Here is a 16,961-nt window from a genome sequence, read left to right as displayed (position 1 = left end):
GCATCGCATCGCGCGACCATCGGACCAGCTACCGTCCTGCCCGCGACGTCACCGCCCTCGAATGTACCGACCATTCAGGGCGGTACACCTACACAGCGGATGACCCACGTCAACATTTTTTTTTTCTCCACACTTAATAATTTTTTTCTCTGTATAACAATAATTTTTTCTTTTGTAAAATTTGTTTCTTTGTAATTTTGGTATCGCTGATGCTGGGGGGGGAGTGATGTGGCGGCTCGCTTATACGCATGGTCGAGTTTGGTGGCCTTCCTGCGAATGGGAACCAACTCGGCTGGGTTCGGAGAGCTACTACTCACTCTGTCTTCAGCTGTCATATAATAAACACGTGCATTAACATGCCAGTCGTCTCATTCGTTCATCCTCCATAGACAAAATAGCGGCCATTGTTTAGCCTACATGCACTTAGAGTCTAGATATAATCCTTGAAACCAATTATAACGGTCACATAGTGTCAGGGATGCGCCTTGGCTTGATCCGATTGCACTTAACCGGCGGCTCTTTTTAGTATATGCTACAGTATTATATGACGAGAAAAAACTGGTTAACCGATTTTAGGGTGTGACCAGTTTAAGTGTGACGGGTGATCACGTGTGACCGATCTAGAGCGACCGGTTGTCCTGTGACCGGTTCACATTTGACTAGTAATCACCGAACCCAGTAATATACCCATGTATCAGGAATGAAAAATGCAATATGAACATATACATGTAACCCAAATTATTGAATTATTGGTAATGAAATAGTTATAAATAAAAAGTAATTACATTCATAGTGTATGTGTATGAATTTTATACACAAACGAATATTTAAACTGTGTATGTGTAGGGATATAACATGACTTGTACCATACGAAACTAGGTCGATGATATCACCTATTTCCCTCATCGAACTTAATCTGTACAAATGACATCATCGCGCCCTGTTCTCGTACACGAAAGCTAGCCGTGGCCGAAATACTTCGTCCAGCTTATCCATAAAGGCGATTCGACTCGCTCCAGATGCAATCATGAGTACACGGGAAATCCCAAGGAGGTACGCAACTACGCATCAAACATAGAACACAAAGGAAGACCACCACCCTGTTGGAATATTCCAGAACGTGATCTCACCAGCCCAGCTACACGTTGCTCAAGCAACACCTTTATAAACCAGCGCATCGTCCCCAGATGCCAGTGAGCTTCAGGAACTCGATCCGGCTCGTTCCAGCGAATCACCTACCTACTTCGCTGTACATACAAATACACCTGTACTACCACGTTCAACCCGGCGTGTACCACCGGTGGCCACGCGAATAGTGCTACAGCAATTTTTTTTACGGTTCCACTTCATTGAGCACCCCAACACTAAAATTCCTATAAAATTCAAAAGATTTAGGGACAACTCATTATATAAAGTGATTTAATGCCGTCACGCGTAATTGGGTGTCGATACGCGTGACAGTGTCGCCACATGGGAAAATGTATGAAATCATGCGCCGGGCTGAATGTGTTAATCGAGTAATAAAGATCCTCTTCAAAATTCAACTGAATTTCCATAGGCCGGGAAACGGTCCAAACCTTTAACCCGCCCTAATACAATCGAGTCAATAAATTTCCATGTATCATTTGCTCTGTATAGTGTATCGGCCTGAGGGAATCTGTTGACATTCAATAAACTTACCCCAAATATTTTGCGACAAAGTGCCGCATTTTGTGATAAAAAAAACACTTCTGGTGTGAAGCTCAAATTCAATTATTAACGTATATAAAATTTGTATTGTATTGTATTTGTATTTGTATCTTCTATCTAATCTATAATTTGGAAAGAGACTTTGTATATATGTACAGTGGCGGACTGGGACTGAAATCAGTGCATGCCAGGAGTCAAAGGGGGCCCCCACCCAGGGTTAAAAAAATTTGTCCCCCCCCCCCCATATAACAAAATTTTCTTCTTTCCATCACGCTAAAAATCAAGGGTAAAAAATAAATAAAATTTTCAAAAATGGGAATAAACAAATTTAGGTACAAGAAAAATGGCAAAAGCAAAATAGATCCATAAATTACATTGTATATTTCGTTTTAATCCTTGTCATATAATGCATCATAAAATAATGCGGCATAAAAGCGGCTTTTACTTTCGGTACTAAATTCGGTAGAAAACAATCAGGGACGTCATTTAAGCTTTTTCTTGGGGGGGGCAGGCAAAGATTGGTCAAATTGAATTTTTTTTCAAAAAATCTTTTTTATATCGGAATAAAAATGGAAAATATAAAATATGAAAAAATTAAGCTTATTTTTGAAAAAATAATTATAAAAAAATATTATGTAAAAAGCCAAAAAAGCGCCGTAGGCGAAAAATTTTTTCCAAAAATCTTCACATGGTTAACAAAAATCGACCATCAAAATGTATCACTATATCAAAAAATATACGAACATTCGGAAAAATAAACGATACACATCTGTTTTTGAGACAAAATAAAGTAAAGGGGACCTTTCTAACGATTCGCTCCATGGGATGAACAATTTCTAAGAATGTTACTAATGGCATACCACTTAAAAACCAAAATATACTTGCTTCAAAATAATAAAATCTTTTTTTTTTCAAAGCACATAGCAGCGATTATTTTATTAGTTACCCAAAAGTAACATATGTACATAAGAAATAAACGCAGCATTCATAGATCCATAGTATCTCATTAATTATTAAATCCATAATATTTTCTAAATTCACACTATTCCTTAATTTAGGGGGGCGAGTGCCCCCCCCCAAATTACGTCCCTGAAAACAAAAAATGCATAATATTTTCAATTAATGTTAATCGAAAATCAGGATTTTGGGGAGGGGGCCCCTATCCTATGTTTCTATATACATCAGCGGTTTCCAAACTGGGAGGCGCGCCTCCCTGGGGAGGCGCAGACTATTGCCAGGGGAGGCACCAAAACATTTTAATAAAAAAATAATTTTCATACCATAATATCTACAAATAAATAAAACTTCATAACGAACGATAATTTTATTGTTAAACTTGCCTATTTGTTTGAAATTTTTGGAAAATTGAGCGGTTTAAATAAATCAATGCAGGGATCACAAATACATCCACTTGTTCAAAAAGACAAAGTAAAAGCTTTCATTAAAAAGTTGAAGTTATGGAAATCAAATTTACAAAAGAATGAGTTGGATATGCTTTCACTTTCCAAAGATTTCTGGGCTACAGCCAATATTAAAGCAAGTAAAAATCTTTTTATTGACCACTTGGATGGTTTAGTGCTGCATCTTTCCAATTATTTCAAAGACCTTGATTTCTCAAAGTTTTTGTGGATACAGAATCCATTTTACTACAATGAAGAAGACGAATTCGAGCTGATAACCATCGAAAAAGAAAAATTGAAAGAATTATCATGCGATAGCTCACTAAAACAAAAGTTTCAAAATTAAACCATAATTAAATTTTGGATGAATCTTAGTGGAGAGTATGAATCTTTGTATTGCAAAACAATGCATATACTTCTACCGTTTGTAACGTCTTATTTATGCGAAACGGGCTTTTCGGCACTAGCTGCAATGAAAACCAAATATCGAGCCAGGTTAAAAGTCGAAAAGGAGTTCCGAGTGGCACTCTCCATATTGCCCCCAAGATTTGATAAAATTTGTGCCAATAAACAACATCCTTCGCATTAAATTTTGATGTGTTAGATGTAGTTTAATTAGTAATGTAATATAAAAATAAATATACGCGTTCGTATAAATTTATGTGATAGCAAAACCTTTTTATTCTGTCTATTGTAGTGTTCAGTATTTTTTTTAAATAAAGGTTTATAATTTAAAACGTGTCTATATTATTAAAAAATAAAAGGTAGGGAGGCGCGGAAAAAAAATTTTTTTTTAGGGAGGCGTAGTAGCATAAAGTTTGGAAACCGCTGATATAAATGGATTTGTCTAGATTAGGAATAGATTTAATATTCGGAAACTGTTTAAAATTGTGTATTTAAATCTTACTATATCGTCGAAGTATAATCAAATGTTATTTTGAAAGTATGTATGAAGTAAATTTAAATCGCTGGTTGATGATGAATCGTCCTATCAAAATTGTTTTAAGCAATTCAGTTTATATTATTCAGGGAAATTTGTTTATTCCCATTTTTATTTCAGTAGGTAGTTGTTACATAAGTATTGGTATATGCATAATATTGAGGTTGGAAATGGGCCCGGTAAAAGGGCCCACGCATATGTTGAAACTTACATTTCGAGCCTAATAAAAAAAGTTAACCGATCCTTGGGCTGTTAAAGCAGGCATTAGTTGTTTGTGTATATCGTAAGAAATTTGTTTTGTTGAAATACCCAAACTATTACACACGTGAAATAGTTAAATTAAAAAGTTATTTAATTTTACTGAGGGCCCATATTTTCTAACGGATAGTGGGGCCCACATGCCATCGGGCATGTACGCTTGTATGGCCAGTCCGCCACTGTATATGTATGTATGTATGTATCCTTCGTCGTCCGTAGATCGGTGACGTCATCGAACACGTGATTCGATTTTTTTTTTTTTCGATCCATAGGCGCCGATTTGTTTTTTTCGATTCAATGGATTCACCCCCGCGGGGGCGCAAGGCGAGTAGTTTCATGGGGCCCCGCCAGGGGCGCCACAAGGGGCGCAGCCCCGTGGGGCCCCGAAGGGGGCGCAGCTTTATGGGGCGCAGCCTTATCGGGCGCAGCCTTATGGGGCGCAGTCTTACGGGGCGCAGCCTTATGGGGCGCTGCCTTATGGGGCGCAGCCTTAGAGGCGCAGTCTTATGAGGCGAAGCCCTAAACGGCAACTGATCATGGGGGCGCGGAGGGGCGAAGCCCTAAAAGGCGTTAACTAAGGGGGGCGAAGCCCTAGACGGCAATTAATCATGGGGACGCGGAGGGGCGAAGCCCTAAAAGGCATTAACTAAGGGGGGCGAAGCCCTAGACGGCATTTAATCATGGGGGCGCGGAGGGGCGAAGCCCTAAAAGACAACTGATCATGGGGGCGAAGCCCTAGACGGCATTCAATCATGGGGGCGCGGAGGGGCGAAGCCCTAAAAGGCATTAACTAAGGGGGGCGAAGCCCCAGACGGCATTCAATCATGGGTGCGCGGAGAGGCGAAGCTCTAATAGGCATAAACTAAGGGGGGCGAAGCCCTAGACGGCATTCAATCATGGGGGCGCGGAGGGGCGAAGCCCTAATAGGCATTAACTAAGGGGGGCGAAGCCCTAGACGGCATTAAATCATGGGGGCGCGGAGGGGTGAAGCCCTAAAAGGCAACTGATCATGGGGGCGAAGCCCTAAACGGCAATTGCTCATGGGGGCGTGGAGGGGCGAAGCTCTAGAAGGCAAAGGCTCAGGGGGGCGCCGAGGGCGAAGCCCTAGAAGGCAAAAAAAAATTTGATTTTTTTTTTAAATTTTTTTTTGATTTATTTTTTGATTTTTTTTTTGATTTTTTTTTATTTATTTTTTTGATTTTTTTTTTAATTAAAATTTTTTTTCTTATTTTTTTTTTTTTTTTTAATTAAATGTTTACTATTAGCTAAGTCATGTTTAAGCGGTTTATATTATAAATACTGAGCGAAGCCGGGTAATACAGCATACATAAATATATGTTGTTTCGATTCATAGGCGCCGATTCGATCAACGATAGAAATTTAAATCGATTCCGCCAATACGATGTTGAAAAATAATCGTAATTTCAAATAATTTCATACCAAATTGATTTTCAAATATTGATTCTGAAATATTAAACAATCTTTTTTTTTTTTGATGCTCCAAGTAATATTTATTGATTATAACATTCATACAAATATTCATTGTTCAATATGTAATACAATAATATATGTAGTATTTTTTGAAACATACAATTTAATGCATTCCTTAGGGCCGGGCCGCACTGTGCAACTTTGTCGGCCGACTAGTCGAGCGACAAAGTTGAAAAAATGTAAGGAAATGTGTGCGACAAACAAGTTGACGGGTGTGGCATGTCCCATCTACCTGCATGCATTGGTCTGGTCGCCCTCAACCAAGTTGTTCGCGAGTTGAGCGGTGCGGCCCAGCCCTTATATACATACATACATAAAGATACATAAACACATGGTGGGCAATAAAGAATACCCCTTTTTCGAAAGCTTGTGCCTATTTAATTAAATGTAATTACATAATATTATAATTTATTTTTGGTTTGGGATGTTTTTCTTATAAAATTGAATTGAAGAGACATACATACCTACATTGAATTCAAATCATCCCTGCATGTATTCAATATAAGTTTCCTTCAAATGAAAGCATATAGGAAACAAACAATTACCGAAACATATTTTAATTCAATATAATATATGTATATATGTATATACGGGTTTGGTGCAAACGATCGACAAGCGCCAGACAGACTGAACCACAGATTAACTGGATGGCTGCTTTAAACGCAATCCTCGACTTAACGAATGATAGATTGCACATGCACAGATGTAATTATTAAAATGGTAATTATTAAAATTGAGTTGGATCTTTCTGGCGAGTTTAATAAGACAAAATTCGGAACTAAAGTATCAGAAGCACAGAACGTATACAGGGTAGGTATGTCGGGACTTCGGTTAGATTTCGCTTAGTGTAAGTGCGAGCAGTGCGCACGCATAAGGTACACGTGTCGTTAATCTGTTGTTCAGTCTGTCTGGCGCTTGTTGATCGTTTGCACCGCATCGATATATACATCTATGGATTAGGAGTTGAAACAAGTTTACAATATTGATCTTCTCAGAACTCTTGCTGGCAGAGATGACCCGATTTAAACAGTTTATTTATTTATTCCAGATGAGATATGTAGTAAACAATAAAATTGCACTATTGAGTAATTGCTGTTTCATAATGTGGGTTTAAAACACAAGCCTTCAATCGTGAGGTAACCATTTTTTTTTGCCCACTGTATAGTGTGAACGTATTAAATTTATTACTACGACTAGGTTTCAGTGAAATATTTTTTAGTGATTAATCACCAATTTGAAAAACATATGTTATATATGTACTTTTAGATAATAGATTCACTATTAAAAAATTTACCCTACCGTTTTGGACCCAACTGTAGTGCACATTTACCACCAATATCGCCACACTGCCCATTAAAATTTTCAATATTTTTTTTTTTCACAGTCAACTATTACATTAATAATTTATATTCTTTATATATATTTAAGTGCGAAACACTCGTATACATAATATCGTCTACTACACGCCGTTGAACGAAATTGTTCGAATGGCATAATGACGATGATATGACGATATTGTGTATGCTAACATTAAATACCCATGAGAAATTTTTAGATTTGATGAGCTTAACTTAACATCGATTGAACAAATATTTTGATTTTCTAAACACACATATTTCATTTTTCTAAACAGAAGATTTGTTACTATGTAACTTATTTAAAAGAATGAGATTTTATTTTAAACACTTATACATTTGTTATATCTGTAAATACTAAACACTGATTTGATTTAAAATTCTGTTTTAAGCAACATTTACTTAATCTATTTCAACAAATATATAAATCAATTTTATCGTAATGTAAGGTAAAACATATTAATAATAATATAAACTTAAATTTGTAGGCAAATACTTGTTTTTTTCATTTAAAAAATAATGATAGAGACTAGAGGTTTTATTTAAAGTTTTAAATCTAGACCATTGCTTTTGGAGTTGTGAAAAAAGTTCGACTTAGACTCTACATAGTTCCAAATATCACAAAGATACAATTCACTTACAACTCTGAGCTCCGTCCAAAATATATCAAATGATTTATTCAATTATAACATACATACATATGTAGACTCAGTCTTCTGAACTGATAGAATAGAATAGTATAAAATAATTTGAAAAAAAAAACTATAAACTTAATATATTTCTTTGAAATTGCAGTTGTTGATTGTAAACAAAGCCAATTACCACTTTGACTCCATTACATAAATTCATGACTCCGAATCAACAGTTTCAGATATGTGGAATCATCTATTACAATTTTTATTTTATGATTGACGTACATATAATAATTTTTTAATTCTTAAAATATTCTACTTTTTAATATATGTAATATAAATAAAAATATACCCATTGAGGACAATATCCAGTGGTGTACAGTGATAATAATAAATATAAATATACTCTATTTAAAGTGAATACAGACAGGCTTATCATGAAAAGAGTATGCTCATAGACATGTACTATTATTAAACAGTTTTATATAATCTATATTTCAAATACAAATCCAGACAGATCACTACATATTAATCTGACCGGTCAGTGTTTCATAGGCAGTGCCGTCATCCAGCGAGTATTCGAGGGTTCCAAATTTCTAGAAATGTCTTTTTAAACGTCTTCATAAATATACTTTTGGTCGCCAGTAATGTGTTTTTGAATTATTGATGATGAAATATTTTTAACAAAACATTTTGACTCCATCCAGGGTCCAGATCAGGAATGTTCAACAACTTGTGTTATAGTCATTTCAATACAGCTCTAAGACCAATAGATAAATTTAACCCAATAAACTTCATCCAGCATAAAACAAACCAAGTTACTAGGGATATAAAAATGTTTTAAAAAATACTGTAATAATTTATAATTAACTTTACGATTGAAAAAAAAATGGATTTCTTATGTATTTTAAGAATTGTTCGTTAAAACCTCTTTTTCACTGAAACTGGATGAAACCACTGCTTATAGATATATCCTGACTTTTTTTTTATTTAAAAGTTAAAATTTTACAAATATCAGTTACCATTTTTTGATAAAATTTGATTATCTACACCCAAATCTTTCTAAGTAATTATTATAAAATTAGACACATGCTATCATAGATGAGTTGCTTGAAGTTGGTATACTATCTTATTTTACAGGTCAATTAAAACATTATAGAAGTTTTTTTTTTGTCAAAATACAATTAACATATATCTGCTATGTGAGACAAACACGTGATATTAGTATATACTGACATTAAACAAGTAATATCTTAAGCAATTGATACAATTATTAGCGTTGAATACATACATATAAAGAAGAAATTAAATCTATTTGTTATTATAGATTGTATTTCTTTCATTTATCAACTTTTAAAATTTAGTATCGTTCGCTTGAGATTTCCTGTAGAGTTAAAATTCACATAAGAATAAAAGTGTTCCTCAATTACACATAAACACACACACACGTTTGATATATAATAATACTTATATATGAAATACCCAATGGGTCAATTAATAAAGTGAATCTTTTCATCTGGTTAAATATTACCAAAATTGTTCTTGTCAAAGTTTACAAATGCATGCTTGGTTTTTCAACTGATCAATTGTCTCTCTTACAAATGTTTACCATTAGAGATGCGCTATCACTTACACAAGTTTAATAACAATCGATGTGTTTTTTTAACAGTGTGATTCACATTGGCACACTATTTAATATTTTACTCATGTATTCTGGATATATAACATACGTACATATGTATGTAGATAGTATTTAATACGTTTAGACAATAGATTATTTTCATATACATACATTTATTTTATAATAATTTTATTTAAAAATATACTTTTGAAGTAAACTAACATGTACTATGTATTATAATATTTCATTTTCATACATGCATACTATGTATCATTACTTCTATATACGTATGTATAATATTTACTATAGAAGAAAAAGGAAACTACATATATGTATTTCAATACCAGATTATACATATAATATATATATATATATATATATATATATATATATATATATATATATATATATATATATGTATATATATATATATATATATATATATATATATATATATATATATATATATATATATATATATATATATATATATATATATATGTATATATATATATATATATATATATATATATATATATATATATATATATATATATATATATATATTTATGTACATACATACATACAATAATATCATTGATTTAATCTTGTCTTATTTTATTCAAAATTGGCAACATTATTTTTTTTTTAATTAAAACAATTTTTAAAAATTACAAGCGCAGAGTAAATACATAGTCTGCAATACTTTTTTGAAGTGAAAATAATATAAATTAGATAGTCATAAGCTAAGGTTCAATAGACAGCAAAATAAATTTTATATAAGTTATACACTAGTAAGTCTTGTTATACAACGAATATTTCTTTTTACATATACACTATAAAGGTTATTTTAAAAATTTAATCGATCGATAAACGTAGAGCACACGAGAGAAGAAAACAGATTTTTGGAATCTTTAATTCATGAGTAACGCTTTCCAGAGTCAACCTTTTATTTGTTTGATTTTTATTAATGATCGTTCATTATTGTTCCCTTTGCATTGAATCACTCTGGAAAACCTCTTTTTTGGTCATACAAGTTTATTTAACATTGTACATTTAAAAAAGCTTTAAAATAGCAGGACACTAGGCACAATCAAGTCTTAAAATTTCCCTTACCTTTTTGTTTATCTTTTAAAAGATACATAATAATGACAATAATATAATGTACAACATGCTTGTTAAACAATATTTAGTGAATATTTACCTCACACTAAAGATAGATACATAGTTGTAAATTTGATGAAATATATGTACGTAAGTGTACAAGTGTTTCTAAAATTTTCATGACATATATGTATGTATATATATATATATATATATATACAACTATGGATTTTATACCGGAATATTATTTAGAGCTCTCTTAAACACTTTTGATTACTTATCCGTAGAAAGAATTAGTACTACAAGTCTCAGTGCAGTGAAAGATCGATCTTTTCATTTTTTTTAAATGATTTTTTTTTAATACGTTGTATAATTACTATAAAGTTATTTTCTACATCTACATACACACATAATATTAGTGTTATATGTATAATTTATTATACACACAAATGTAACACTATAATAATAGTTGTTCCCACAATCATTCTGATATATTAATGTACACATAGAATCGATAGAAATGGTGTAACATTTGAATTGCACGGAAAGAATTTAAAATGTATATCTAGAATAGTACTTTAACATCTACACACACATATATATGTAACACATATATAGATCTACACACATATATATGTAATAAATTGTTTATAATATATTAGAGTGCCTCTTATTTTGTCGAAAATATTTTTTTAATTCTAATAGCTGGTGTTGCTTAACGGATGAAAGTTAAAAAAATAATTGATCGATTCTATCTGGACGGTTATAAAATCCAGATCAACCATCTCCTGTCAGAATTTTATAATTTTACCTAACAATAATATTATTGGGACGGTTCCGTTGAAAAATGCCACCACAACAACTTACCCACCAAAATCTCAACCCATTCCCATTTTCCATTATTCTCGGCTTAAAGACATAAGGAAACATTGGAGACAAAAAGCTTTTTGAAGACAATTTCACCAATTAAAATCTTTCTATAAAGTAAGAGGCACTATAATGTATACGTACATTCATATATGAATTTACGAGACAGACAAATCAGAGTATTTTCACAATTAAGTTAATTGTTTCAATTGATATAATTGATGTCGGACGTTATAATAATTCCGATCATCAGACGGGACGCAGCAATTTCTCAATGAAATAATTTTGCATTAAAAAGCTTTCCGACACAATGCTGTGAATGTTGACAATTGAAAAACACAATTTTTTGAGAAACATTTTTTTAGAATAAATGCTAGGAGATGTATACATATATGTAATTATCACTCTCACTTGTTCAAGTTAAACTGTAGTATCGATATCAGCAAAGTCAAGCTTATGGGTTCGCGCGCGGTGTATTTGGCGCAACGTCTTAACAAAGTGTCAAATTATTAAAATTTCAACTTTGCATCGTGTGTAAGTTCTTTTAGCGTCAATATGAGTCACACAAATGGCAATATCGCGTATGTTCTACCGATACATTTACACTTTGTATTAATCATCTACAAAGAGGTGACATACGTGTTACAATTTCAATTAAACCACATTTTCTATTTATGGAAATGGGATCAATGTAAATACGAAGCTGTTTTTTTTTTTTTTAAGTGAGTATCGTTTTCACAACATACATATATTTTGAATTGTATTTCAATATAACCCTCTCCGACATTTAAGCATTTTTCCAAGATTGGGAAATGGCAACATCTTCGTTTAACAAATATACTGCTAGTACATTGTGCCAGTCTTTGGCAGTTTGGTGGTTAGGGCGAAAACACAGCGGTGCATGTGGCACGTGGTTTTTTTTTTTAGATACTTTTAAACATACGAAAAAATGAGCCGTGCCTTGCACATATTTATGGAACGCCCAGCACGCTAGCACCAAAATGCCCCTCTGGGGTATTTTCGGTAAAATTGTATCCTTGCTTGACAGTGATCGATAACGGTGTATCTCATATTTGAAGAAATGTAGGAGACCACCATGCACACGATGTGCCATTCATCGCTGTGTGTTTTCGCCCTTAATGATGTGCATACATAATTTCAAGAAAAGTTGAAAGTCAAGTAGCACTGTATTACGAATGGATCTCTCAACGAAGATCTTTGTGTGCTTTGAGCACATAGCCAATTGATGGAATTGAGTGTCGCAGAAACATGTTCCCAATCAGATTGCATCAGTCCGAGTTGTCAATATATATGGAAACAATTCTTACTTAAAAATGTTCCTCATTGTTATATTTATAATGTCGTGTCTATTTGCACAGTATTGAAAAAAAAAACACTTTTAAATTATGTATTTTTTCAGGGTACTTCTTGTCATTGGTCGGACTTACTTCTTCATAATTGAACTACGTCTCCTGCCGAACATGAGATGGTACCCCGTACTTACCGAGGATCATACTATAGTTCCTTGTAATGATTGACGTTCGGGGTGTGGGCTCACAGCTGGGCTGGGATCGTACGGAAGTCCTAACCCTTCCTCAGGAGGAGTCACCTCTAAGCCGATGCTTCCGTTCAAAGCGATCTTGATTCCGCTCTGGCGATGATGCTGCTGCTGCTGCTGTTGATCGTGTTGCTGCAGCTGTTGCTGCTGGTGCTGCAGCAGCGAATTGAAGTGTGATATGCCGATCTCCTCGAGGCTGCTCTTCCTTCGGCTGACTCCAGTACTGGGTAGTCCGTGTCTCAAAGAGTTGGAGCGTCGCAGAAGTATGTCGTCTGTTACACGGAGTGAGTTGGATCTGCCTCGTAAAGCCCCAGTTACAGTTGGACTGTCGGGTAGTGAGAGGGAGTTGGTCTTGGTCGTGGACAGAGGGGGAGCACGTGGAGAGTTGAAGCCTGAGAGTCCGACTCCAGAGCCCCTGCGGCTGTTTGCCCCCTGGGATGCCATGGATTGGATCAGACTCTGAGAGCAGAAGCTGATGTTCGACTTGCGACGGCTGTTGTGACGCTCGAATGTCTTCTGAGCGGAGAATGGAGACGGTCTGACGAGATATCTGGAAATTTTAATTTTTCATCTTGAAATTGTAACTGAGTTAAGTATTAAATACGTTCAAAGAGTTTCCGAAAAGGTATAACTTATAATAATTCAAAAGTCAAAGTGACAGCTGAATAAGGATGTTTAATTTACATATTATTATGTATAATATGACTACATACATATGTTTCGATCATCTCATGTGATTTATACATAGGGTTGCCATAATTGTCAAGCATTGATACGGAATATTTAAGTGCTACATACATAAAACATGGAAAAGTAGGTAATAGTTTATTTTAAAAACTTAGTCTTTTTTAGCCCAATCGTATTTTAATGATGATTTAACTTTTTTAATTAAATCATTTTCCTCTTTAACATGATGATAAAATTGGGCGCAAGTCATTTTAAAATTATACTGGCAAACCAAAATTGCCTCAACTTATTTCTTTCATCCGACCATTGTGTTGACATCAGGGAAAATATTCTCTCCACATTAGCATTGTGGGCTGGAATGGCAAATATATACTCACATAGTTTTATTAAACATGACTTCTGTTCAATATGCTTGGTATCTCTAAAAAACTTCAGACATTTATCTTCCATACTCAATTTCAGCGTTGTCTCCCAGTTTTCGTTGGTATTATTTTTATTTAAATAATCTTTTAAATATACGAACTGGTTGAAAAGAAGCTCATTGTTTCCAACATCGATGTTCCCTACTTGGAAATATTCAACAGTTCGTTCTATTTCCCCCTATTCAGGAACTTGCTTGAGAGTCATCCAATCGAAAGCATTAAATTTTTTGAATGATTGGGACCACTTATCAATGTATTCCACAGCAGTGTTAAATAAATCGACAGTCTTTTTATGGAGAAAAGTTTAGGGAGACAACGGGACAAATTGTAATACGGGACCGAGTAGTGAAATACGGGACATGTCCCGTATATACGGGACGTATGGCAACCCTACTTATACATAAAGTGACCATACGTCCCGTTTTGAACGTGACCGTCCCGTTTTTAGGTAGCCTGTCCCGTTGTCCCCAAGCACAGCTTCGGGACGTCGAAATGTCCCGTTTTCAAAAAGAGAGTATATTTATTGAATTATTATATATACATATATCGTATAATTGTTGAATACATTTTATGCCTGCCCGGAACTAATGCACCCGTAGAAAGAGTATTTTCACAGATGAACAAGTTGTGGACGACCGGAAATACGCAGTTCTTAAAGCGATGTTGTTAATTAAAATCAATTTTAAGAAATCCTGCCAAGAATTTCATTCTTATTTAAAAGCAAACCCAGTAATACTTAAGAAAATTTGTTCATCAGAAAAATATAAAACATAAAATTTTTAGATTTATATTATTCATTCCTGTTCTTTTCTTTTCTTCATCAACATTCCTGTTCTTTTTATTAATAAATAAAAACAATGAAAAATTACGCGTTTTCTTGAATAAACATACTATTACGTAAAAATTGGTAGATGTCCCATTTTGAGGACAAAAATAAATGGTCACATTACTAATATATAAATTAATTTTGATCAATATTTTAACAGTCGGAGTTTTATACCTTGTGAAGAATCAGTACTATATTATAAATATTGAATTTCATTACACATTTCCCAGGACATAGCTCCAGGCTACACCGACCAGACCAAATGTATGAAAATGTGAGCGACTAAGAAATCACCGGATGTGACACACTCTATCTAACTGCATACGTGCATTTTTCCGGAGGACGAAAACAGCCCTACGTGACCTGGGCCATAGAAAACTTTGTATCTCGTAGTTACCTCCCACTCAAAATTGGTTTCGAACCAAGTCAAAATTTAATGATTCGTATTATCGGTGTTTTTAAATTACACGTGCCCGTCCTCCCCAGCATTAGCTCGGATAATCGAGAGTGTACTGTACTTAGGCCGTATCAGATCATTCTGGAACGAGCGCTGGCTGCGCGTGGATCTCTTGAATTACTCAATAAATGTTGTGAAGCGACTTTGGCTTTTATTTGGATCCTCAACCCACCCCTACGCAACAATACTAATAATATTTTTTTTATTTGCTCAAAGGCTATTTGATTTGTACTTACATTATATCGCCTTCTTCTAGTTTCAGATCGCAGCTAGGATTTATTATGACGTAAGAGAGGCTGTTTCTCTTTTCACTGGCATCGTCGTAGTCGGTCGTGGGCAGGTTCAGGGACTCCATCCTGGAGCGTACCAGATTTGCTATCTCAGCACGTTCAATCTGTTGGACGTGGTTTTCTCGAGCCTCGTTTCCCATTCCCTGAGCATACTGTTTTATTTATTGTTTTGTAATTTCATGAACTCATTATTTTATAGATAAGTTATTCTAGATTGGGGATTCTTAACTTTGGAAATGTTATATAAGTGGGCATTCACGCAGAGATTTATCTGCAGACAGATCGCTGTTATTTTTTTGTCGTAGCAGTTTCTCAAAGACTAGTTAACTCAATCGATCGGGTGATCCTTGTTGTGTTCGTTGCTGATTTTCAAAGGCTCAAAATGATAGTTAATAATTACATTTCATTATAATCGACATTATAATCACAATATATTTGTTTAAAAATGTAACGACTAAATTAAATTTTTTTTTATCAAAATGATTTCAAAATTGCATTTGTCAAAATAATTTTTGTTTGACAAAAATCAAGAGATTTGCCTATCGTTGTGTTTTTCATAGCATCTCTACCCACATACAACCAATATCGTAGCTAGAAACTCTACGAGGGATTCTATCTACAGACAAATTTCTCCGTGAATACTCACCTCAAGCTTTACAAAAACGCGTCTTAGTATCAACTTAAATTAATCAAATTTTTGTCTATTGTCTATGTTAATATGTAGACTAATATCATGATTATTGTCTATCCGGTGTAGGATGACACTTACGTAAAACGCATATGCTGTCCTTTTCACCCCATTTCGACCAATGGCATTTCGCGCGTACAGCGTTCTGTTATCTACACGAAATGCTATTGGTCGAGAGGCGGTGAGGGAGATAGCATGTACGTTTTTCCTAAGTTTCTTCCTAGAGCGAGCCTAGTATAAATGTTAAAATTATTGAAATATTTATACGTTTTTTTTTAGAAACATTACAGTTATATGTATTTTATTTGCAAATGAAAAATAATCATATATGAAAGTATAAGAATCCCCTTAGTGAATAGGTAATCTGTTTAAGTAATACATCCATATAAATATGTATATGAAATTCTTAGAGGCAAGCAAAAGGTTTATTAAGCCAAGTCTTATTTTCTATACATAATATGATAAAAACACAAATGAAATGAACCAAAATTAAATTTAATTGGATGAAAAAAAGATTGAAAAAATGCAAAAAATAAACTTCCAATGCCTAAAATGAAAATCAACAGCATTCGTACTATACATACATACATACATTTATCATAATATGTATAATATGTGTTACATAATATGATCACATGCCAAATAACTAAACAATCGGTCAAACGTGTGTAGAAAA

At 34.0% G+C, this 16,961-nt stretch overlaps 1 protein-coding gene across 1 annotated transcript in view; it reads right to left on the bottom strand.

Annotated features, from left to right (window-relative positions):
- Positions 1–12,077: 12,077 nt before the first annotated feature.
- The window catches only part of SLO2 (slowpoke 2), a 197,198-nt gene continuing 192,314 nt past the window's right edge, over positions 12,078–16,961 (bottom strand). Inside the window, exons 21-22 of the mRNA XM_077443774.1 lie at positions 15,544–15,749; positions 12,078–13,465 (exon numbers count right to left, since the gene is read on the bottom strand). Of these exons, the coding sequence (XP_077299900.1) occupies positions 12,868–13,465; positions 15,544–15,749 (804 nt within the window). The 3' untranslated portion in view covers positions 12,078–12,867. The remainder of the gene's footprint in view (positions 13,466–15,543; positions 15,750–16,961) is intronic.

Source organism: Arctopsyche grandis, chromosome 2, assembly GCF_051622035.1.
Source record: "Arctopsyche grandis isolate Sample6627 chromosome 2, ASM5162203v2, whole genome shotgun sequence".
Taxonomy (NCBI): Eukaryota; Metazoa; Arthropoda; class Insecta; order Trichoptera; family Hydropsychidae; genus Arctopsyche; species Arctopsyche grandis.
Note: the sequence above shows the minus strand (reverse complement) of the source record. Positions and strands in the feature narration are given on the sequence as shown.